General features: G+C 35.9%; 1 protein-coding gene across 11 annotated transcripts in view; it reads left to right on the plus strand.

Moving 5' to 3' along the window:
* The window catches only part of BLTP1 (bridge-like lipid transfer protein family member 1), a 117,374-nt gene that overhangs the window by 69,754 nt on the left and 22,318 nt on the right, over positions 1–25,302 (plus strand). For 5 of the 11 annotated variants that reach the window (XM_066996656.1, XM_066996659.1, XM_066996663.1 and 2 more), the window contains exons 47-68: positions 692–931; positions 1,364–1,457; positions 2,926–2,976; positions 5,930–6,136; positions 6,257–6,495; positions 7,053–7,297; positions 8,681–8,786; positions 11,110–11,207; positions 11,506–11,691; positions 12,637–12,805; positions 13,283–13,494; positions 13,724–13,922; positions 14,491–14,550; positions 15,525–15,751; positions 16,247–16,447; positions 16,643–16,773; positions 18,213–18,336; positions 19,327–19,436; positions 20,964–21,054; positions 21,593–21,655; positions 23,284–23,528; positions 24,436–24,651. In XM_066996656.1, coding sequence (XP_066852757.1) covers positions 692–931; positions 1,364–1,457; positions 2,926–2,976; positions 5,930–6,136; positions 6,257–6,495; positions 7,053–7,297; positions 8,681–8,786; positions 11,110–11,207; positions 11,506–11,691; positions 12,637–12,805; positions 13,283–13,494; positions 13,724–13,922; positions 14,491–14,550; positions 15,525–15,751; positions 16,247–16,447; positions 16,643–16,773; positions 18,213–18,336; positions 19,327–19,436; positions 20,964–21,054; positions 21,593–21,655; positions 23,284–23,528; positions 24,436–24,651 — 3,514 coding nt within the window. The remainder of the gene's footprint in view (positions 1–691; positions 932–1,363; positions 1,458–2,925; positions 2,977–5,929; positions 6,137–6,256; positions 6,496–7,052; positions 7,298–8,680; positions 8,787–11,109; positions 11,208–11,505; positions 11,692–12,636; positions 12,806–13,282; positions 13,495–13,723; positions 13,923–14,490; positions 14,551–15,524; positions 15,752–16,246; positions 16,448–16,642; positions 16,774–18,212; positions 18,337–19,326; positions 19,437–20,963; positions 21,055–21,592; positions 21,656–23,283; positions 23,529–24,435; positions 24,652–25,302) is intronic. The other 6 variants (XM_066996665.1, XM_066996662.1, XM_066996667.1 and 3 more) reach the window with 6 other exon arrangements.

Consider the following 25,302-nt stretch of genomic DNA (forward strand, 5'->3'; position numbering starts at 1 on the left):
TTAGTCAAGTAAGTGTTAATCGACTGATTTTAAGTTCAGTCCCTTGATACTCTTGTAAGTGTATCATACTGAAATGGGAGTTTGTTAAAGACAGGAATATCATTCTTGTACAGAATACCGTACCCACAAATATGATACCTGCAGAAAATGTAACTTTTCTTATTATATTGTTTTTATTCTGAGTATTGAAAAGGAAAACTTGCTCATCCAAACTAAATTATAACAACCACCTTTGGGCTCTGACATGATCCAAAAAGATCAAGGAAATCTAATTAAAGACTCCACACCCCCCTCCCCCCAAAAAAAACCCACCCCCACCAACAGAAAACACAAGAAGAAAACAACAACAACAACAAGCAAACAAAACAAAACAAAAAACACAAACAGGGCAGTTGGAAACTGTCGGAGCTGTATAACAATAAAATGGCATAAAAATGAATGTGTAAATAAAGTGCATAAGAATGTCTATGAATAACAAAGGAGCCACATCATTTATTCATTTATTATTGTCCCCATTGTGTCTTGGATTTGGTTCACTTGCCAACATTATTAGAATGGAATAAATGATTTGCCTAAAGAGTTCCCTTTATGTGCAAGATGTATGGTCTTTGGTTTCAAACACAAAAGTAAATCAGATATGTTAAGGATTTCTTCTAAAATATCCTTAAATTACTGATTTGTGTTTTTGTAGGTGTTCGAAGCCCAACTGAACCTGCTTGTAGAGTTGTGTTTGAGAACGAGCAGGATAATGGCAGAGACGCGCAGAGGAAGCGCAGCCTGGTGACTTCGGAGCCACAGCACGTGACCCTCATAGTCTTTGGCATCGGCATGGTAAATCGAACCCACCTGGAGGCGGATATTGGGGGTCTCACAATGGAGTCGGAGCTGAAGAGAATCCATGGCAGTTTCACCCTGAAAGAAAAAATGAAAGGTGAGATAAATGAACTAAGATGTACTCTGTAGTTAAATTCAGTAGCGGCTTTACCTTGTATGTGTGCCTGTGCATACCTGTATATGTATTTGTAATGTTTTATTTGTAAACAGATGTACATTGTGTCTGGGTGTGGATAGTATAACAGTCAGTATGTTCTTTTTAAAAACTATTGCTAAGATGCTGAGAAAATTAAAAGGATGCAGGATTTTCAGAAAATGACTAGTGAAGAAAATTCTTTCAGAAGATGAAGTTACTCCTTTTGTTTTCAAAAGCTTTCTTCTGGCCAGAGTTTAAATTTGATATAGCATAATGTGATTACCAAGACTCTAATTTTTGAATTACTTTGTTGCTACTGTATTTTTGAAAGCAGTAGGCATACCTGGAGGTATTATACTGAATCAAGTACTGTTAATATCTTTTTTCTTAAAGATGTACTGCATCAAAAAATGACTGAGACATGTGCCACTGCTCACATAGGAGGTGTCAATATTGTCCTGCTGGAGGGAATCACCCCAAATATTCAGTAAGTATGAAGCCTGATGATTTTAAAATAACTCAAGTAGCAATGCTTAGAAGTGGTATCAGTTGTGTGACAGTAAAGCTGTGTAGCTTACTGTGGAGGAAGCCTTGAAGACATGTTTCTAGATAGAATCTGTTAAGTTATAGAGTCTGACAGTCATGCAGCTGTTGCAGAGCTTGGCCTGAGTTTGCCTCCTGAAGCTAATGGCATGTGCCTGTTGGCAGGAAGCTTTTCTATGAAAGGCGTATCTCTGAGTGAGCTGAGGATTGTGGCCTAGAGGACGTTGGTAGGTTTCAGTCTAGGGTGCCCAATCACAGAAGTTTTAGTTGTGGTTCTATAAACGGGAACACTCCTGTTCCTTTTTATTTCTAGTGAAAGGTATTAGTAAGTTGTAGGATTGTAGGTTCACAGTGTAAATGGGTGACATGACTGGAAAAAATGTAGGGAATGGGTCTTTTTATATAAATGATCATACAGTCAGATCTTCCTGCACCAATTTTATTCCATGTGATGTATACATAGAAACTTTGGTATTTACTGTTTCTGCTATGCTTCTAATTGTTTTGGAAGCTTGTAGGTTTGTCTAAACAAAACAAGATTTTATAGGCAATATTTAACCTAATGACACTGTTTAATCCTATTTAAGATCTGTATTGTTACTCAAATAGGTATCTTTTTGAACTCCCATGTTGCATGATTCTTTTGTTATTTTTACCATTCTAATATTCATTCTCCACCCTTTATGTAAATGACATAATTAGAGAAAGAAAAGAAAAATCACTTTTTGTGCATGAACATCTCGAATGACTTACTCAGCATCCACATTGTTTTTATTTTGCCAGGTACACAGACTTAAAAAAGCTGTGCATTAATTTTTCTTCGTTTCTAGCTGAATTCTTTGTGTTGCAAAACAACAGTTAAACCACAAATCTTTGTAACATAGAACACCCTCACACAATTTGAATGTTAGTTGGGTAACCCTCAGTATGTGATCTGGTTTTAGGATATTAATAATGTTGTTGAAAAGGGGCTAAATAACATGACTCTCTCTTTTTTTCTTTTCTCTTTTATTTATTCCTGCTTAGTTTAGAAGATATTATAATTAAGTTAAATAGTACAGAATTTTACTAATACCCCCAGATAAATTGTGCCTGATAAATGTGTTTCAGAAGGATAATTACAAGTTCTAATCTGACAGCCATGTTATGTTTCTGAAGATGGCTGGGGTTCTTCAGGTCTGTTTTATGCTATAATCTTACTGAACTTCTATATAGGAATGGTAGAAAAGGGGGAAAATAATGATTAAATCTTTAACAACAAAAGCTAACAAAACCCAAACCTTCAACTTGTTAACTTTGAAAGTGTCATATTGTGGGTTACAAATAATTAACTGACTAATTTTGCATGAATGTTTATTCTTTATTTGCTTTGTTTTTGTTTTTCTTGCTTTCTCTCCAATCTTCATCTCTAGACTGGAGGATTTTCCTACATCTCCTACAAGCACAGCCAAACAAGAATTTCTGTATGTCATATTATAATGTTTAATAGTCTTGCGATTACCTGTGTTGTGTAGCTAATGGCTGCATTCCCAGTGTGTGTGATTGTCTAGGCAGATGTTGCTTGAATACATTTTAGATTAACATCTAATATCAGCTAGATAAGCTTTTCATGTAGTCTGCAAATATCTGTCCAAAAAAAACCCAACTTTTCAGTTTTCATTTAACAATCTAGCTTTAGGGGCAGACATTATTACACTGTACTGTCACTACTGTAACACTAGAACGGCTTCACTGACTGTTCAGTTCTTTAGATGTGCTTCTGTGCTTATTTTAATGAGGTGAAACAATGCTGATAAATGTGGAGGACCAGAGAGGTTAGATTTATTTTTAATTTGGTAAGAAACTTCTTTGCTTGGAGTGATAATACTGATTGTGATTTGATCAGGACCACTTCTTTTGTCTTTACATACCTCAGTGCTGGGTTAAGCTACCAGCTATGCTGACTAGGCTGTGCTAACCAAACGTTTTCCTTAAAATCGTGCCTGCGCATCTACTGCAAATGAAGGTGAACCCTTTCATGTCCCCCAGTTCCCTATGTGTGAATGCAGGTGTCTTTTTTTCTTTTTTTCCTCAGGAAAAAATGCAGTGTTTTCTCTCTAGTTGATTTCTTCCTTCCTGATGCTAAGCTCAGAGGAGGGTCTCACTGGAGTAGTGGTCAAGGTGGGAATTGGTACATGGGACAAGCTAGAAGCCCTCTTCTTATAGTTCCCTAACACGGGTAGGCTGAGTGGAGGCCTTGTAGCCAGTTCTGTAGTGGGACAAAGCCTTTGGTCACGAGTTAACCCGGAGAGTTGTCGTTTCTGGAATTGATGTAAGAACATAGGATTACTTCTGAATGTGTTCCTTGTCCGTATCTTAAATATTATTCTTTATAACGGTATTCAACAAGGTCTGTTATAGGTGTATCACCATATGTAAGCAAACTACAGATAAGTAATGTGCAGTGCTCGTTCAGAATAAATACACAGCCACCCAGGTCTGCATTCTGTTCTGTCATGGAAGTAAGCTTTGGGTAGACTGCACAGTGAAATTCATTAGTTACATGAAATAAGCCAATATCTAAGCAGAGAAGCACAGTTAATTTTGCTGAATACTTGGGAAGTCCAGACTGAGGAAATTCTTTTCAATCTGATTCTTCCATGACAGCTGTATTGGTGTGAGTTTTTTTTTTTTTTTTTTAATTAAGGAAATGCTTAAAGTGGCATGAATTCATACCTTCAGATTTGATTATAAACTCCGTACAGCCTTTAACTCCAATTATATTTGCTTTTAACTTTTAAGCAAAGCACAGTTAAGACTACACTGTCTATCCAGTATGCATCAGGAAAAGATCTTGCAGCTTCCCATGAGTTGAAAGTTGTCCATCAAACCCTAAACACTTCAACTGTTAATCTGGTACTATTTTGCATTATTGATTAGAAAAAATACGTATTCTTGATTTGCCACAATAGTTCAATCAGAAGCTTAACAGGAGGAGATGATTTGTGCAGGAAATACGGAAACATCAACAGAGAGATCATTTTTTCTTTTAAAGAGGTGGAATAAAATAAGCCTGTCCTTTTCTTCAGTATATATTTAGGTAGTTTTATTTTTTTCTGAAAATACTTGTGAATTAAGATTTCATTCCTCCTTCGTATTTATGTTAATTCTTAAAAAAAAAATCGAAACAATTTCTACTTGACCTTCCACCATGAAATTTTAATTCATATCTGCACTTAGATGTGAAAATCTGAACATGTTTCTAGATCTTCAGTAAATTAATCCACTGTTGATAGGCCTGTGGTTGCCCAATAGTGCTGTGGACTTCTTTGTTGTAAGCAGAGGGAAGGTGGCTTTTTTTGGATTTCCACACCAGGGGTGCTTTGGGCTAGCCAATGTTTAACATGCAGTAATTGGCCCTTTGCTAGGGCTTCACAGAGGAAACATTACTTAGGGAGTAGACTTCATAGAATAATGTAGCTTTCACCGTGAAACTGAACTGTCTACATAACAGCTTAAATCATGATGGAAAAATTACTTTGGTTATGTCCATTAAATTAGTATTTGAGAAACTTTAGTTGAATGGTGCAATTGAATGGTGCAATCTTACAGAGGCTATTTTTCGGTCATTTTAGCTAAAGTTCTGCATCTCCAAAACTGTGTGTCTTTCTCTCTGAGGCTGTTTTTCTCTCTGCTGGCTACATAATATATTCCCATTGGGCAGCCCTCCAGTAATTAACCTGAAATGAGAAACAATGTGTTACCCCTTGTGTCATTTTTAATAGGAGTTTAGTGAAATCTGATAATGCCAAAACTTCATTCCGCAATCAACAACTGGCAGCTTTGTACAGTTGAATTTCTATTTTATGTAATCATTGTGGACCAAATCCTCGTTCAAATAACATTAAAATCAAGTTTTGACTCATACTATTCCAAAATGTGAAGTCTATTAAACATCAGGATTAATTTGTTAAGCCATTTATCACTTACTATGTATATCACATTGCTAAGTGAGTATTTTTTCCATTGACTGTTTTGGATGCTGAAGTCAGATTTTACTAAGTCATCTTACCCAAAGGATGAGTTGGGTATATCCCTGAAAAGGAATAGAGATGGAAGGCTCTTGTTTCTGTATGTGAAAATTTGTCTGTGTCTGTGCCTAGTGTGCATAAATTCCACTGGTCTTTTGTTATGCCAGAATAACAGTTTAACAGGTATTTTTGCAATGCATGCCTTGTAGTTCTCTTATAATGTAGTTGTCTGTGGCATGTAGTGCATCTGTGTGTGTAAAATGGAAGAAAAAGTAATGTGTATGTAGTTTATAAACAATCAGCTGAATTTCTAAGTATTCAAACAACTCTTAAAAAACCCATTTTAACATAAAGCTGTAACTATTTTAAAGGGTGTGCAAGTAAGTCCTATTTCCGTTTCTGTTAGAACTGTAGTGAAATGCAGCATTGCCAAATCCCAGGCCCTGTATAGTGCCCAGAGGGGGCTGAAAACAAACAACGCTGCTGTGGTCAAGGTTGGAGCCATCAGCATCAACATTCCTCAGCACCCCGCCACGCTGCACAGCATGATGGTGCGCAGTTCTCACCAGCTCTCCAAGCAGATTTCAGATCTCATCAGGCAACCATCAACTGCGTAAGTGATGTTGGCCTGGCATTTCTAAAGACCACCAACTGCCTTGTGCTACTTGGAGCATATGTGGGAGAGTCAGGCTAGAATAACAAGGTGTTTTGTGATCTTTGTCTTGGTATCTAGTCCCCAGCCTACAAAAGAAGACGTTGCAACTCCTTTGCCCTCTGAAAAGACTCCAACGAGTATTAATCAAACACCCGTTGAAACAAATGAATTTCCACAGCTGCCAGAAGGCTTAGAAAAGAAGCCTATAGTTCTTAAATTCAGTGCCATGATAGATGGTATAGCTATTGGAGCAGCACTCTTGCCCTCTTTAAAGGCGGAATATAAGATGGGAAGAATGAGGAGTCACGGAATGACAGGTAACAGCTCTCTGACACTTTAGAAACGTTATGGCTTTTCATTTGGTCTTGAAAAAAGAATCCAAGAGGACTGGATATTTCCGTTGAGTCATTTTGACAGGTTTGACTCTGTTGCTGTTGGCTTTTTTAATCTGAACTTCAATCAAGTGGGGCCATAGAGAGAACTTACCCTGCTTTAATACATGATTGTTGAAGGCAGAATACAAGATCAGATTAAGAAATGCATGCATTCATATACATGGCTTTCTCCCTCTGTTAAAATCAGTTTATGATGCTTGATTAATTAAATTCTGATTGGTAAGGCTAGTCAAGAATACTCTTACAGGGCCTCAGTACAGATGAGTTAGACTCACTTTTCTGTCAAAGTATAGTCAAGTCTTCATTTTCTTTAAAAATTAAGAGAACCCAGAATCTTGTGGGTGGATATGTATAGCTGTAGAGATATGTGCCCTTTAATAACACCTTCAGATTTTTATCATCCCAAAAGTGTTCTTAAATTTAAAATAATTAAAATTCTTTTGCCAGATCATATGTTTTTCCCTGTTTTCCTTTTACAGGTGCCCAGACAAGATTTAATTTTGAGCTTCCAAGTCACAGATTGCGCTTCACTTCAAAAGTCTCTGCCACTGATATGTCAACCATTCCTCCCTCAGCAAGTCTTAACCTTCCTCCTGTCACTATGTCAGGCAAATATATAATGGAAGAACATGATACTTACTCAGACCAAATATGGAGCATAGATGAACTACCTGCTAAACAGGGCTATTATCTACAAGGGAACTACTTACGTTGTGTGGCTGAGGTAGGTGTTCAAAAGAGTAGACAGCTTTGGTAAGTTATTTCCATTCTGTTGTATTTCTGTCTGTGCAACTTCATCTTATTTTAATTATCTGCCTTCTCTAAAACTCTTGGGTTTACGGGTTGATCCAAATATAACATTTGCTATTGCATGAAATAGAAAGAGAACTTTGAGTTCTTAGTTTGGTGAGCAACTGACATATTAAACGGTCAAGAACGCTATATTTGGAGGATTTGAATATATTACTTTGTGCAAATAAATAAGAAAGATTTATTTAGTAACATTTTTTGTTTTTATTTTTGGAATGAATATTTCTCATCAGTCAGGTTGAATAAAAGCGTAGTACGCTGATGATTCAAATAAAACTTCTAAACTGGTAGCTTATGCTTCTATATCAGATAATTGTCATACACTGTGCAAAAGATACTTAAAGATTTGTATTTTAATTGGTTTATTTCTTTATGCTTAGGTAGCTGCATAGATAAAAGGAGCAGCTATATACACCCTCAGTGAATGATCTAAAATTTTCTGTTTGTACACGATGTTAGACACAAGTTCTATTTGCATACCAATATGCACAGATACTTTTCACAGAGGAAAATCTTGCTGCTTAAAAGAAACTAATCTGGTGGGGAAGAGTGGCGCTTTTCTGTATTTCTTCAGTCAAAAAAATTGTTTAGCATGTTTGTGAGTGAGATTTCTTATGTTTGCATCCATATGGGAGAAGATTATGGGTGCTGCTCTTTGTTCAACCCATTTGGGTTATTTCCTGGCTGAAGAAATACCCACAGATCCCTGAATTAGTTCAGCGTGTAAATCTAAGCAGGGAGGCACTGCTTAGCAAAGGCAAAAGCCAAGCCCAAGTAATTTTATAAAATATCTATATTTTGATTTTCTTTAAAAAAAAATCTAATGAAAAACTTAAACAGTCTCAGGAAGACTCTAGTTCTTTAGGAATATTCTTTAAGATTGGATTGGACACATTAAGTTTACCATTGTAGATATCAGTAATCTTGTTCATTTGTAATAATTAGAAAAATAGACTTCCAGAAGTGGACAGCTCACTTCTATATTTGTTCTGATTTACTATCTGAAATTAAGTAGAATTTTGCATACTTTTCTGAACCTTAGTGAGCTCCTGCATTTTGGTGTTTAAGCTAAACTTAAGCAGGAGAATAAACTTTTTTGTATAATAGCGTATGTCCCTCAGTTTTCTCCTGTGGTGTTCACAGCAGAAAAATTGCAAGACAAAACTTTTTTTTTTAAATGCCAATAATGTTACGATTGGGATTGAAAATATATATACCTGAAAGTTTTTTTAAAAAAAGAAAGAAAACATAGCTATGATAACTGTTTTAAAGTTTTGTTTTGCTTTTATTTCTGTAGGTTGGTTCCTTTGAACATAATCTCACAACTGATCTCTTAAATCATTTAGTATTTGTGCAAAAAGTGTTCATGAAGGAGGTAAATGAAGTCATACAGAAGGTTTCAGGTAAGCAGAAACACTTAAAAACAACTTTTAAATAAAATCCTTAACCCTTGTTTGATGGCAACATTATATAGTTGTCTAGATAAGCTATTTCACAGGCACCATTACTTTGCATCTAGCACTGAACAGAAGGAAGCAGTAGAGCCTGAGTTTGAAGTAAGAACAGAGGCTCTGGAAGTTTTTGTATCTATTTCAGAGTCAGGATGTTTTATTGGGAAACCTGGTAACTTGTTATTCTGGACACAAGCCTCTCTGTCTGCTTTTGACAGACATGATTACGTTCTGTATTCACTTTGCTCCCCTGCAAAACAAAGGTCATAATCTACTGCATTATGTAAAATAATTTCAGCATGTTATTTTAAGGAAAACAGCTGTGTCTGGGGAAAATAGTAAATACCAATAGTGATATTGGTATTTTTCCAGCATCTCCCTATTCCTAGCTCTTTGATTTTTTTTTTTTTAATTATTATTAGAGAATGTTTCAGTATTGTAAGAAAAAGACACTTGGCTATTCATTGGGGTGATTTGTCTGTCATGCTGTATACTGCAGAAATGGCAGTTTTATTTCATCTTTTCCAAAAATGTTTCAGAAGAAACAAGCATTGTCATAGAAACCAAAGCAGAGAACAGTTGCAAAATCACTTGATGCTGTCTCTTTTTCAGTATCAAATGGAAATATTTGTGTTCAGCTGTTTGAGTAGACAGCCAAAGTTACAAAGCGCTTATTTTCTTACATAATCTGGTGGAGGGTTTTTTTTATGTAGGCTGAATCAGAATTTGCACAGCATTTAAAAATCCAAGCGCTTCCAGCTGTTAGTGTTAGAGACTTCATCTGTCTGAAAATTGAAAGAGAATTCAAAACCCTCCAAAACTGAAAGAGGACCAAAAATCTCGTGCCATGCAGGGCTATTTCACTTCAGCAAACAAGTTCTGTCACCCCAAAGACAGGAAGAAAAAAATAAAATAGTGTGGTTTTTTGTTGTTGTTTTTTTTTTTTTAAACTGATATGGGATTACCCTGAAGGGAAATGTAAGGACTGGAAGCTTTGTTTTACAAACTAGTTATCCTTTGGTAGTTTAAAAAATACGTGAATGAAATTTACTATGGATATTACACAATAGATGAGAAGGTGAACAGAAAAGCAAAGAAATAAAGAACAGTAGAAATGGAGTGGAATTTCAAGTAGTTGAATTTTAATAGTTTTTTTAGTTATCTTAAAAAACTATTATAGAAGTATAGCTGCTTTTTAGTGGAAAGATTCATTAATAGTTGGAAACATCATGAGGAAAGGTAATCTAGAAAGTGGTGACTAAATGAAAGGTGTGTGTGTATACACACCGATGTACAGGTTTGTATGTGTATGCGTATTCACACACACAAATATACATAAAAGAAATCTGCGGGTCAAGATGACGTACGCTCAGGGGGGTTAAAAGATGCAGTGGAGAAAAAGGAACATGTCAGAATCTCTGAATGGTAGAAAGAAACTAATTTTGCCCAGCCAGATGTTTGTTTCAAGCAAAATGTCAGCGTTGCGTACTAAGAGAACACGTGGGGGAAGAATAAACCTTTAACAGCTGCCATTATTCTATTAGAACAGTTTTTATGGAGGAGAATGAAGTGGTATATTAGGAATGGTATATTAGATGTAGTTTACATGATTCCTCAGTCTCTAGTGTTTAGTCTCTTCTCTGTTTTTATGTGAGGGATTTATTACCATTTGCTGGTTCTTTGCTTTTTCAGACTACAAATTTGTATTGGGAATAGCAGCTTGATGTTGTTTGAAATGTGACTGCTACCTTCTGTACTGTGGTAATTCAGCAGGAACATGGTTGGGTGCCAGCAAGCCAGACCCAGGGTCTGGATGCAGAATGCAGAACGATGTTGGGGAAAAAACAGCTTTTGTTCTTCCAGCTTGTAACAGAGTAATTTACATGGCTGGAGCTTCCCAATTAGTATAATATACTGAAGTGGATTTTCTAAATACGCTTTCTGTTGCACTAAAATACTGATTGCATACTACATAAGATGGAGTTGCACAGATGCAAATCTAGTTAATGAACACAGTAGTTCCTGCTGTAAGATTTAGGGTAGTGTTGATTTTAAGACAATTGACCATTTGTAGTAGGGGGCTGTTAGCTACATTTAATGAGGTGAATCTGCACCTGTGTACATCTTCTGTCTTCAACCTATATTTGTTTTTAGAAATCTTTAGCAAATTACTGTTTGAAAGGAGGCTGAATTCAACGTCATCTTTTTTTATATCTACATGTCTTAAAGTGCTTTCTGTGTTAGAACTCTGAATGTGAATATTTGATGTGTATAGGAGGGGAGCAGCCAATACCTCTTTGGAATGAACATGATGGCACAACTGATGGAGAAAAACCAAAAATTCTTCTTTACTCATTGAGCCTACAGTTTAAGGTAATCCTATAATGGCAAAACAGTGGTTCTAGATGCTACTAATGGCTGAATAGTTTGGTTTCTACGTGACAGCTAATTGCATCAAGAATATCTGCATGAAGAAAAAGATCTAACTCCAAGTTTGGTCCCTGTAATCTTTTAAGATAGCTTAGTGGCATTGCATAAAAAATGAATTAGGAAAAATCATTATTTCCTCTTTTTTTTTGGCTGCGCAATGAAAAGAGTTTTTTGTTTTTATTACCCCCTTCTCTTTCTTTCTCTGAACCAGATCCTAACAACTGTCTTCCTTATTCATTAGGGAATTCAAGTGACAGCTACAACTCCCTCAATGCGAGCTGTGAGATTTGAAACTGGATTGATAGAACTTGAACTCTCAAACAGACTACAAACCAAAGCAATGCCTGGAAGTAGCAGCTACCTCAAACTGTTTGGGAAATGCCAGGTGGATTTAAATCTGGCGCTAGGACAGATTGTTAAACATCAGGTTAGTGCTCAACATCCTTCCACGTGGTGTTCAGACCCAACAGAGCGTGATCCTAAAAATACAGAACCAAGCCAAGAGGCTGTCCTAAACTGCTGGTTTTTTTTTTTTTTTTTTCCTTTTTTCTGATCAGGCTATGGAGTGAGTATAAACTGTGGAGGCTTCCTTGTTTTGTCTTTTTTTTTTTGTTTGTTTGATAGAAACTTAAGCATTCTGCAGTGCACAATTATAGAAATGCTTCCTGAATATACTCTTGTTTTTTAAAATAGTTTAAAATAAATCTTCTCCCTTGAGTCAAGAAGTGGCTGAAGATAGCTTTTCAGAAGAAATAGAAAATTTTCAGCTACAGGCATCAAAGTAGTAAGGAGTCAGCTGTGGAATTTTGTTCCATACTATTAATACTCTTAAAATTTACTAGTTGTTAGTAGCAGTAATGGCCTTGCTGTAGAGTCAAATTCAAGATTTTCATCGATATTGTTATCATTGTTAGGGTACATGCATGAAGTAATAAGGTTGGATAAGATCCAAGGTTTGCTAGACCTACATTCTGGCCTAGTTTGTCTGTCATAGTCTGACAGTTTTAGCTCTTTCATTTTTAAACCCACTTGCACCTCTAATCGCCGACTCTATGATACAAAAATATTTTGTGATGCCTAGAAAAAAAAATACAAGTCTTAGCATCTATAAATGTACTGTCTCCATAAAGGATATGGATATATAAATAGTTACTTTAGTTAACATTTTATGATAAATAAGAAAAATAACACTGATTAGAATCTAATAGGAGGAAACTGAATATCCTCAAAGGAGGTCTGGATAGAAAAGAAAAAGGGGAAAGAAGAGTTTTTTACTTCTTGTTATAATCTTATATTTTGTCAAATACAGTAATTTATTTTTCCTTCTCCCTGTCACAAACCGTTCCCCCTTCCCATTTTTGAATGTTCTAAGGTATATGAAGAAGCTGGCTCAGATTTTCATCAAGTTGCATATTTTAAGACAAGAATTGGATTAAGAAATGCTCTCCGAGAAGAAATCAGTGGCTCATCAGATAGAGAAGCTGTCCTTATTACTTTGAACAGACCAATTGTTTTTGCTCAGCCTGTGGCCTTTGATAGAGGTATGGAAGAGACAATTGCTACGAATCTGTTTTCATACTGAGCAAGCTACATTTTTTTGCAAAGAGGCTTGGTTATTGATGATTTAGTTTATTTCAAGCCAAATCAAAATGTTTGGTAAAATAAACTAGCTGAGAAATTGAGGAGATCTACTGCATGCCAACAGATCAATAATTGCTAATGTCAAAAATTTCATTTGCTGAGTGATTAGTTCTCAGGTGGTTTGGAGGAGGTTACTTTTGTAAGTATTTTCTATATATGAGAACAGCATTGTTTTCTGTATTTTAGTGTTAGTCTTGTCCTTTGCAACATGAGCCTCTTCAGTGCATCCTCAGTGTGTGCATGTGTTTGTATATGCACTCGTGTCCATTGTTGCACATCTACAGTCTTAAAATTGAAAAAAAGAAGATTTTTTAGTGAATGTGCATTTTTCTGTTATGTTTTCATTTCAATTAAGCATTTCTGTTTTCTTTGTAAAGCTGTGCTGTTTTGGCTGAATTACAAAGCTGCATATGACAACTGGAATGAGCAGAGAATGGCTTTGCATAAAGATATTCATATGGCCACAAAAGAAGTAGTAGATATGCTGCCTGGAATCCAGCAAACCTCTGCGCAGGCTTTTGGGACCCTATTTCTTCAGCTGACTGTCAATGACTTAGGAATTTGCCTGCCAATCACAAACACACCTCAGGTAATTATGTTTACTAGAAAGCAGCAATTCAAGACATTGTTTGGATAGATGTGATGCTTTTGAAACTTTCTGCAGAGGAAAAAGGAAAAATAGAGAAGGAAAAAGTACAAGAAGATATGAGAACAGGATTGGTTTTCTAAGTAGGAAAGATAAACATTATTAAATGTATATACGACATCACTTTAACTTTGCAATCTTCAGTCAATTCTCTCGGATTTTCTTTTTCCAGTCTAACCACACTGCAGATCTTGACACTGGCTCTGCTTTAGTCCTGACCATTGAAAGCACATTAATCACTGCCTGCTCCTCAGAGTCCTTAGTTAGCAAAGGTCACTTTAAAAACTTCTGTATCCGCTTTGCTGACGGCTTTGAGACAAGTTGGGATGACTGGAAACCAGAAATAAGAGGAGATCTAGTCATGAATGCATGTAAGTGGCTGTGATTTCATACTGCACAGTAGTATTTCAGATGTAAATCCCCTTTTTTACCACTTGCTGTGCCTTTTAAACTACTGATTTTTCCCCATAAATGTAAAGAAAAGACTTTGGCCTGTTGAAAGCAAAATAATACAAGTCTAAAAGGTTGTATTACTGTTAAAATATGTTGCTTTCCTTTATTAAGAGATTTGTTACTGTATGTCTTCCACAAGTGTTGATTTTTTGGTTTTGTTTGAGATGTTGGAAGAGGTACATGTATAGCTTTTATGTAATGTCGTAAGATCCAAATAAGTTTTTAGTGTTCTAATATAGATCTTAATTTACATCACACTGAAGTTTCAAACATTTATATAGAATTTCAAGTTGATAGAAGCTTGGATGTAACCACATAAATTCACTTTACCAAATAAGAATGAAGTCATTCAGTGGGAATTAAAACTAAAACTCCAATCCAATACCAACTATACTTAAGTTGTGGAGGGACTTGAGGGGAAATTTTGAAAGGCTGATCTAAAGCAACTTTGACTCTGCCTAACCAGTATATGTGCTTTGTATATAGGTGTTGTACCAGATGGTACATATGAAGTATGTTCTAGGACAACAGGGCAAGCTGCAGCAGGTAATATACTTTTAAAATAATTAAATTCCTGTATAAATAAAGCTTTCATAAATCATGAAAATTAAATCCTTCAATAACCATGTTGTAATTTAATTGGTGCTTTTGTTTTTTGTGTATCTTTTTTGTCCTTAGTATCTTGTTTTCTTTTGTAGAACTGCTCTGCTATTCCAGGTTTTAAGTCCAGTCAGTAACACTGGCTTTAGATTTTTACCTCTAGGGAAACACAGGGTGCGTGACTTTGCCCATTGGTTGGAGGATAGTCCTTTATAACAGCAGTGCTGTTCTTCCAGAGACAGCTCCTGGTCTTCCCAAACTCCCTGTCCTGCTGAGTTCTGACAATCCTCAAAGTCTTGAAAAATACTTGGCACTGTCTGTCTTAGTCATCATATCTGCTGCTTGATGGTTCTCATCTGTCTACCCAGATGTTGAACCTGCGATGTCTCCTATCCCCGTAGTTTTGCTTGGGATGACACTCACTCATGGTGGCACTCATTAGAAAAATCCGGGGAAGACATGGTATCATGGTATTTGACAGACACATTATATGTATAATATAACATCTTCGAGCATCACTGTTAAAGGACATAAAATGGTTTAAAAAGAAAGGAAAAAGCGACTGTTTTTTCATGCTGATGGACATCCTTTAGGCTTCCTGCTGCTAGAAATCCTGTTCTGAACTCTGAGTTCTACTGAGTGTATATAATATATACATATTTATATATATATATTTAAGAAATATTAACTTAGTATCTATGAAGTAGTTAAAACATGCGTTTCAGCTGTAGATTATTTTTTCATCAAAGTTATTCCCAAGTGGACAGAAAAGACAGAGCTTCATAACCGACAAATGCTGTATTGTCTAACTAATACAAAACTCACTGCAGGGGATTTTTTTTGTTTGTTTGTTTTCATTTTGTTTTCTTTTAAGAGGATAAACTGGTTAAGCATTATATATATATTTTAAATAATTACAGAAAGTAGTAGTGCTGGAACCTGGACACTGAATGTGTTATGGAAGATGTGTGGTATCGATGTTCATATGGATCCAAACATTGGAAAAAGACTGAATGCTTTAGGCAACACCCTCACAACACTGACAGGAGAAGAAGATATTGATGATATTGCTGACCTCAACTCTGTGAACATAGCTGATCTGTCAGATGAGGATGAAGTTGACACTATGTCACCTACTATACATGCAGTAAGTGAATCAACCAAAATAAGTCCTATTGATTGAAGAAGTCTTGACAAAGATTTCAGTCACATGGAAAGGTCTTAGTCTTGAGTTTTTTGAGCATAACATGGTAGTCTCTATGGCTCATATAACTTGTGTTCTAAAAAAAAAAAAAGTGTTATCTTTCTAACACCATACTTCAAAGGCAAGAAGTCACAGAATGTATTTCTGATGTTGTTATATATAAATTTGGATTTGGAAACATGGAAATATGACACGTAACTTCAGGAACCTGAACTGGAAAAGCTGTGACTATAGATAGTTCTTTTTGATAGTAAATTATTAACATAAGCAAATTAGGAGAACTTTTTTTGGTACTTCTACTCAATATGCTGCTAACCTTGTTTTTTGGTTTCACATTAAGCTATTTTAACAGGTGTTGTTTAATGGCTGTCTTAAACGTCTCTTGCCTGCCAATGTTGAAAACATCCCAGAACACTAATGTTCCTGTTTGTTGTTTAGAAATCAGGTGGAGGTTCATTATATGGAGATGCACGCAAGCTAACATTTGGGCAGCGGATTGTAAATCACCTGCTGGGTTTGAGCCCCCCAAACCATCGATACTCTGTTCCTGTAGAATATCTGTGGGGGTCAGCGAAGTGTGATTCTCTTCAGTCTAGCAGATCACATATGAAAGCAGGCAGATCCTGCTCATGGGGACATGTATGTAGTAGTTATAGTGTGTCTAACTGAATGATGGGGTTTGGATCACTGGAAGAATTCCAATCAGCTGCCTTTTGAGTTGAAATGATTCTTTTGCATGCACTAGTCCAAATTTTAAGGTGTGAAATTCACTGTTGAATCATGTTCATGTCCAATTTTTGATGAGGGCATTAACTAAATCTTCATTTTAAATAGGAAATTGTTGATCACCGACGGCAGGGAACTTCTAGTATCCAAACTGGAGAACAGCGAGGAAGAAAATTTGTGAAACGTTTAGTTGATATTAGAGAACTCAATGAGCAAGCTAAAGTTATTGATGACTTAAAGTAAGTTGGATTTTGCTTTAACTCACACAAAGTTTGGGAATAACAAACTGCAGCTGACTTCTTTTCTTTTCTTTCCTTACGTATCTTGCAGCACTCTGATTTTCAAGTGTGAATTGCTTTTTTTCTTCCCTTCTTTATTTAATAAATACAAAATGTCCTTTCTGATTCTGTAACAAAAAATTATATATGCAAGTACTCTATCAAATTTCTCAAGTTCTTTCCCAAGTGTCAAATTAGTCTATATTCTTTCTGGTTCTCCGTTACAGCTATGATTATGGTCAGTTTCCTGCTGATCCAAAGTTGTAGTTACTCCTTGACTTATTATTGTGACTGCTTTAACAAAGTGTATTGCTTTATAACTGTAATAAGCTTAGTCTTCTTCACTGGAAGAAGAAACATTATAATCAACTCTTTGTATAGTGTATGTGATACTTTAAAATTAAATCACGTATGCTGTACTTAATAAAAACCCTGATGAATGAATTATGTAAAATTTCTTTATCTGTGAATGTTAGTATTTTTCAGTCATGGTTTGGGCTTTTTTTTTTTTTTTGTCATCTAAGACAGGCTAAGACTTACTTATTTATCTGTCTGGGTTGGGAATATAGAGCGTGGTGATTGTGCTAAATAATAAAGTGGAGATGTTTACTTTTTGTACTTGGAATAAAAGAGTTGTTAGCATCCACCAGAGAGCACTCATATCTGAACTTTGGATTTTAGGTTAAATGTTTCTTCTAATGTGAGTTCAAGAATCAAAGTTATGTTTTGTCTCTCTGTCTTCTCAGTGTACAAGAGCTACAAGAAAGTGTGATTCTTTGAGAATAGCAGAAACTTCACAGTTTTCTAAATTATTCAGTGGTGTGCATTTTGTTTTTCTTCAGAATGTAGTCTACTGTAGAAGGCTCTCATAGATGTGACAGGACTTCGGACTGTTACAACAGAAGGACTTTTCTTCATTCTGCTGAGGAGTCTCAGATTTGCCCATTATGTTTGGGTGTAATTAAACAACTGTCACATGATTGAAAGTATATACGAAGTTCTTAAATCTAGTGTTACAGCTAGTACTTTTTGAAATAAGAGAGTTGCATAGCCATTCTTATTCTACACCTTAGTTAGCATAATGTTAGAACTGTTGTTTGTGGTCTCTGTGCATGCTGCTTTGTTCTGCGTCCTCTATCTACATTGCTAATTGATTCGGAGACCAAAACATTAAAATCAAAAAGTCCTCTTCAAGGACAAAATGTACCTGACAAAAAGTTGTGTGATGAAACAAGGATAAATCTTTCTAGAGCTGTATTTGGCACTGATGAAACTACTGAAAAAAATGAGAAAATGGGATGTTTTCCAGGGAAAGCAGAACATCATTGCAACACAGATTTTGAAATGGTGAACATAGTGCTACATATTTCTAAGATAACCCTCCCATAATTTTTCTCCAGAAAATTAGGTGCAAGTGAAGGAACCATAAATCAAGAAATTCAGCGCTATCAGCAACTGGAATCAGTGGCTGTGAACGATATCCGCCGAGATGTGCGAAAAAAGCTGCGTCGATCCAGTATGAGGGTGAGCAGGATGAATTGACTTCAAAAATATAATAGTACTTGCATTGCATATTTCTTTTCTGGGGGAAAAAAACACAACAACAATGAAAATGCTTTAAAAAAAGATTAAGAAAAGGATTAAGAATATCAAACAATTTAGGTGCCCTTTTAGCTGTAGGAGGAGGTGGGAAAGGGTGTTTTCTCCCCTATAATAACAGGGATAGAAAGATGGAAATTTTACAAGTACTGTAATGTAGATGGGTTTATTGCACATTCACAAGATCAGAAAATATGTATTTGAAGATGTAGCCTGCCTTCACTCTTAGAGCATTTTGAAATGGTTCTTTATTGGACTGATGAATACAAATGCAAGCATATTAACAGCCTGGGCAAGCAATAGATACGTATTGTATTCCATTTGGTATGTATGTTTTCTCTAAGCAAGTTCTATATATAAGTGAACATTAAATTTCTAGAATTAAGTGATGTAAAAATAAAAACAAGCTACTAAGGCAGTAGAAGAAACTGCGCAAAAAAGCAACAACTTTTGCAGCTAGTCCACAAATTTGTGGCTGTCACCGCAGACCATGGTAACAAAAGTGACAGAACATTATTTTCAGCATGCACTAGTGCATCAGCTTCAAGTATTATGCTTCATTAAAGAGGGAAGTAAAATAATAATTTGTTTGCGGCTCTGTCACAGGTGTTCTCATTCTAGCTCATGTTCTTCTGTTGTTATAGGTGGTATGTAGGGAGGATGTCTGTCAGAGTGGTTGGATTATTAACTTTGGGCATACTTTTCTACCAATTCCAGCAAGTGTACAAGGTGAAAGTTTATCAGCATTTGCCAGTGTTTTCATCTTTGCCTCTGGATAGAGATGCATTTTAATTATTATGGAACAAAAATATCTTTTTGCTTTACTGGCACACCTGCATAAAGTAAGACTTCAGCTTTCCAGAATTTCTTTCTCACTAACTTCAGCGTTGCATTTAAATATTCTTCTTGATTTAGGCTGCTTCATTGAAAGACAAATGGGGTCTCAGCTACAAACCCAGCTACAGCCGATCAAAGAGTATTTCAGCATCAGGAAGACCACCTCTGAAGAGAATGGATAGAACAAGGTAAACTGGGAATTTCAGATCTGTGATGGCAACAACAGCACGTGGAAGAGGAACTATTGGTCTTAGGCCATTAGAATTTTCTTACTATACAGCAGGAGTTGTATGTGGTTGAACTGGATAGGAGAAGGTCATTTTGGAAGATGGACAAATTCATTCGAAAAAGTAATTTTTCACTCTTAGGCAGACTTATGTGGCATGTCAAATAAATGTTTCTACTTGCACACACAGAGAAAAAAACCACAGGGCTTTTTTATAGAATCCTGCTTTTGTGACATATTGAAGAAAACTTGCATATAAGGCAAAAAAGGCATAGTGTAAATAAATTTGATTTTTACATTTGATTCTTGATTGTCTACTTTTGAAAAGGGCAGTTTTAATGAGAGAAGGGAAGGGGCATTCTTTTAGTTTGTGAATGATAACTTGCTGTTTGTCTCCTTGCCTATATAATATGTGCATTTTTTGTTTCATCATTTAATGTCTGCTGAGCAAACTGCACTTGCATAATGACACCTTTCAGTGAAGTATTTGCATTGGTTTTAGAATATCCACATTTGAGTCTGTTGCTTCTGTAGATCCAGCTGTTGAGTTCAGAGTTTGGAATTAAAAGATATGCTGTGTAATTATGTATTAAATATAAAAGATTTTAAAATAAAGGTGGAGATGAATGTTAGAATTCTTTGATATTTTTTAAATATAAGAATAGTAATTCTTTGTAGAAATTTGTTTTAAATTTGAACACTTAAATAAGTGAACGGAAACTTATAAATAATTCAGGTGTGAAAAATATCAGACAGCAGAAATTCCAGAATAAAAACCAGCTTTAAATAAAGGTATTCATTTTTCAAGGTACCTTTGAAAAGAAATCATTCTTCTGAATTAATTAGCATAATTGATGATTAAAGCCAAGTAAGAGTTGAAGATATGAATGTTCTAGTTCAAGATCTGTTGGATGAAACCCACTTTTCTACCTTTTCACAAGGTTACCTGAAGAGAACTAGAAGTTGTATAGGAAATATAATTAGGCTTTTGTGTTGCTCTGTAAATTATTCTTCTGGCTAGGATGATAAGAAACAAAGCAGTGGAAAAACTTAAGTACTTTGGTTGTGAATGAATAGTAGTATGTATGTAAGGCCAAATAATTCATTTCACTTCAATGAGAAAATGCATAATCTGCCAATGTGTTTTATGCACTATGTGGTAGATCATGTGTATCTTGCTTTTTTCTATAATTTCTGTATGTTGGCTCAGGATTAAAAAAGTTACATAAGTAAATAAGGCAGATACTGTTTAGCAATAGACTACGTGCCAAATAATGTGTAGCTGCCTTCTCTTTCCTTCACCCCTCCTTTTTTCCGTTTCGTGTACCATTTCATAAGTGCTCCAGTTATAATACTTGTATTCTTAACAAAATCTTAAATATTGACTGTGCTTTTTTATTGCCTTGTATTTGTGTAGGTAAATGTTTGCATGAATGTAAAATCCTGTAGGAAAACTAAACAAGATGTTGTGGTTTTTTTTTGTTTGTAGCTCTCGACTAGGAGACAGTGAAGATCTCCCAGATATCCGGGTAGATGCTGCATCTCCTGGGCCAAGAGTAACTTTCAACATCCAAGATTCTGTAAGAATTACTTTATATGCCATACAATTGTATTCCCTATGCCATTTGATCACAGGTTCCATGAGATGGGTACACCTAGACAGACCTGAATTGCTTCTATGTTTTTGTGTGTGTGCGCCTCAAATGATAGATGTTAGGAAGATAGGTTTGTTTTGACAGAAGATAAGATGTGTTTGGAGTTCTTAACAATGCAATCAATTGAAACATTAAGGAAAATATTAGTATTTTTGTTGTTGGGTTCTTTAGGTTGGCATAATAATAATACAGTTCTGTTGGAATTTTTACTAGATGTGTGCAAAAATCATCTAACAGTGTTTATGTTTAAATATATTTAAACTTTTGGAAACAGGTATTACTAAGTTTGCTATAGCCCTACGGGTGTAGCCTTTTGTGTGTCTGGGACTGATTGTTGAATCTTCAATTTTGTTTCAGTTGCTATGTTTTCTTATTTTAAAAATGTTCCTGTTATGTTGTTTTTTCATGGCTGAGATTACTGCAATTGTTTTAATTTTTCTTTTTCTTTTCACTTCTAATTAAGTTGAATAAAACAGTTTTGGGGATTGCACAACAATCCAGCTGTCCAGGGGAAGGGTATTTTCAGGTATTTCTGAGAAGGAACAATCTTTGCCAGAGAACTAATTTATCTTGCAGGGAGCTGCTTTTCAGTATTCCATCTCTTTAGCATGCAGCTAAACAGAATGTATATCAAATCTAGAAGTATTTAAATACGTAAAGTAAGCAGAAGAATATGATAGGCTGTTGGTGACATTTCCGGGTCTATCCTTGCGTACACCTAAAACTTAGTAGCCTTTTAAAAATGAATTACTGGACTTTTGTTCATATGTCTGTACTTTGGATGTGCTTTGGAAGGATTTTAGCATGTGCAGGTGTCCTCATCTGTTGCATTGTGTTAAGACTGCAGTCATCAACACCAGTACAAAATAACTGGTAGGTGGGAGGATGTCTCCTCACACTTTATTCTGTTGGAATTCCTGTATTTAATGCAGAGAAAGACATTTTCAAGTCCTAGTGAGCAAGAAATGTTTCAAAACTTAACACATAGAGAACAAATAGATTTTTTAACATGCTTTAAAAAAACAAACTTGTTTAGGGATAACAACAGCAAAGTTTGATTTTTTTTTTCTTTAAATAAATAAAAACAAAAAAGAACCCCCAAACAACTTTAGAGATAGCGACATACCTTTTACACCTTCCAACTCACCTTATCGTTTTAGGAAATAAATCCTTGTTTCTGAGAGGGAAGGAGAAATCAAATGTAGAAATGTGCTTTGCACATTTAAATATCTTCACCATCCTGCCTTTTTTTTTGTTGTTCCTTAAAGCTATCCTACCTTTTATATATATAAAATACATAAAATAAACTATATATATATACATAAATATATAATAAAAAAAGCCCAGTTAGGTTAAGTTTTGTGGGTGTAACAAAATGTTACCAAATACTTAGAAGTGTCAAATGTTGAATATTCCTCCCTCTCATACCCCAAATTCTTACTGACATTGTAATGCCAGTTCTTAACTTCCGCGCAGTTCTCATTTGAATTTGCAGATGATGACTGTGTAGCTCTATAATAAGACTGTATAGGTAGTGCTGGTGTTATTTTTTTAGATATTTTTTCACATACATGTTAAAGAAGTTAATGTTTGAAAATTCCTTGTGGTGTTCTTTATGGTAGAAATAAAGATAGGACCCTTTTAGAAAAGTGACCTGAAGTTCATTTCTTGTCAAAGTACTTTTGTTCAAGATGTTGAGGAGGAGATCAGCCCAGAATTGCAAATTGAGACCGTACATTCTGTGTTAGCATTCTGCATGCACACCTCACTAACGCTTCTAGATACTTCACCCCTTTACAAGGTTGATGATGATTTTTCCTTTTGTTCTTTTCTTTCAAAATATGTTTACAATTTACATGAAATGTTTCCATTCCTTCTGATTGTATGAATTGATCAGAGCATGACACATCTTTAGCTAACAGCTTGAGCTCAATCACTAGGTGATGGCAAATGTCTCCACACCAAGCTTTCATTTCTTTCTTCTTCATAATCCATCTTGCAGTTTCTATACCTGATATCACTGCATTATGAGGAACTTGGGACTGAGAGTTTCTCATAGCACTCTTGCTTTTTCTTCATTTCCAGAGCTATCTAATGCATTCTTAATTGAAATACCTGTAGAAATGTAACTACTCTTTGTCTCTTTACAATCAGTTTCCAGAGGAGACAGAAATGGACCTGTTGTCTGTAACTATTGATGGTCCCTCCCATTACTCATCTACTAGTGAAGGCTCATGTTCGGTATTTGGTTCACCCAAAACTCCAGCAGTCTTCTCACCTGGCATTCCCTTCCAGCCTGAAGAAGGACGTCGGGATGACAGCTTATCATCAAGCAGTGAGGATTCTGAGAAGGAGGATGACCATGAGAGAGAGAGGGCATATTTTTATAGGAAACCACCGTAAGTAATGGTCCTAAGGAATAACGTGGAAATTTCAAAAATGCATTTGAAATATTGAATTTAAGTATGCAAAATTTGAAGGCTAAAAAAATCTTTGGGGCACCACAATGTGGGAAGGTTATAAAACTAATAGAGTGTCCAAAGAAGGTCTACAAAGATGGTGAAGGGTCTGGAGATCTGAAGATGTGTGAGGAGCAGCTGAGGTCCCTTGGTTTGTTCAGCCCAGAGCAGAGCAGGCTGAGGGGAGGCCTCATGGCGGCCTGCAGCTCCCTCACGAGGGGAGCGGAGGGGCAGGCGCTGAGCTCTGCTCTCTGGGGACAGCGACAGGACCCGAGGGAACGGCATGGAGCTGGGACAGGGGAGGGTCAGGCTGGGTATTAGGGAAAGGTTCTGCACCCAGAGGGTGGTCGGGCACTGGGACAGGCTTCCCATGGCAGTGGTCACAGCACCCAGCCTGCTGGAGTTCAAGAAGCATTTGACAATGCTCTCAGACAGAGGGTCTGGTTTTGGGGTGGTGTTGCGTGAAGCCACGAGTTGGACTTGATGATCTGTGTCGGTCCCTTCCAACTTGTATATTCTGTGATTATTGCTCCACAAAATGGATGTAATAATGTGAGCATCATATTAAAAATTAAAAAAAATCTATTGTATACGTTTTCATGCTTTTTCTTGATTGAGAATTTAAGCTAAGAATGGCTTAGTTCTTTGTATTACCCTAGCCTAAGAAAGGATACTTAGTAGTATATCAATAGAAGATGGATCATTGTATTGCTGTATATCAGATAAGGCTTTCTCCGGAAAACTTCTTAAAATGTCATACACTTAGTGTGAACATAGTCTAGAGTGCCTCCTACCACCTGTTCAGGTATATGCTGTGCTAATATCTAATCCATTATTGTGTCGGCAGGAGTACCTCCCGCAAGAAAGCATCAGGCTTTGCTGCTGTCCACCAACTCTTCACTGAGCGCTGGCCAACAACACCTACAAACAGAAGTATGACTGGCACAACCACAGAGAGAAATATTGACTTTGAACTTGATATCAGGGTTGAAATTGATTGTGGAAAATGTGTACTGCATCCCACAACACTTCAGCAAGAACATGATGACATTAGTTTACGAAGGTAAGAGTCTTATTACATAGTTGCTTCGTGAAGAAGAGTATTGGTACTTTATTCTGCTTTAGCTGATAAATTCATCCTGATATTTCCATCTCTTAAGTTATTGCCATATAATAATTAATGATTAAGTAATTAATGATTCTTAAGCACTGAGCTGTTTGAAAAGCACAGAAGATGTATAGATTAGTTTTCTACTACCAGTGTATTCCAAGTAACAGTCACTACGTAGCATCACGACAGGTTGCAATTGTCATGCCGGAGTATGGCACAGGAGGTTGCACTGCTTTAGCAAAAATCATTGTATGCCTCTCCTCTGTTTTTTTTCCCTTTGGTTTGTTTTTTAATCATTTTATTTTCCATAAAAAAAATTTGAGGCTTTCCAAGTACATTGATTCTTATTTATTTTTTCCAGCCTCCAAAGAAGTAACTTTACAACTTCATGAATAAACATAATGGTTTGACTAATAGTAGGCTATGCATTTCCTCATTGGTCCCTAAGGACTCCCATTCTTTCCTGAAAAAGCGTGCTAATATTCTCACGTTGCTTTGTTCAGTTAAATGCTTTTTTTTTTTTCTAAAACCATATAAGGTGAAATGACATGAGTGCTTTTCTTCTGATCTTAATGAGTTTTGATCTCATCTTCAGTTTTTAAA

This window comes from Anser cygnoides, chromosome 4 (genome assembly GCF_040182565.1).
Source record: "Anser cygnoides isolate HZ-2024a breed goose chromosome 4, Taihu_goose_T2T_genome, whole genome shotgun sequence".
NCBI classification, from domain to species: Eukaryota; Metazoa; Chordata; class Aves; order Anseriformes; family Anatidae; genus Anser; species Anser cygnoides.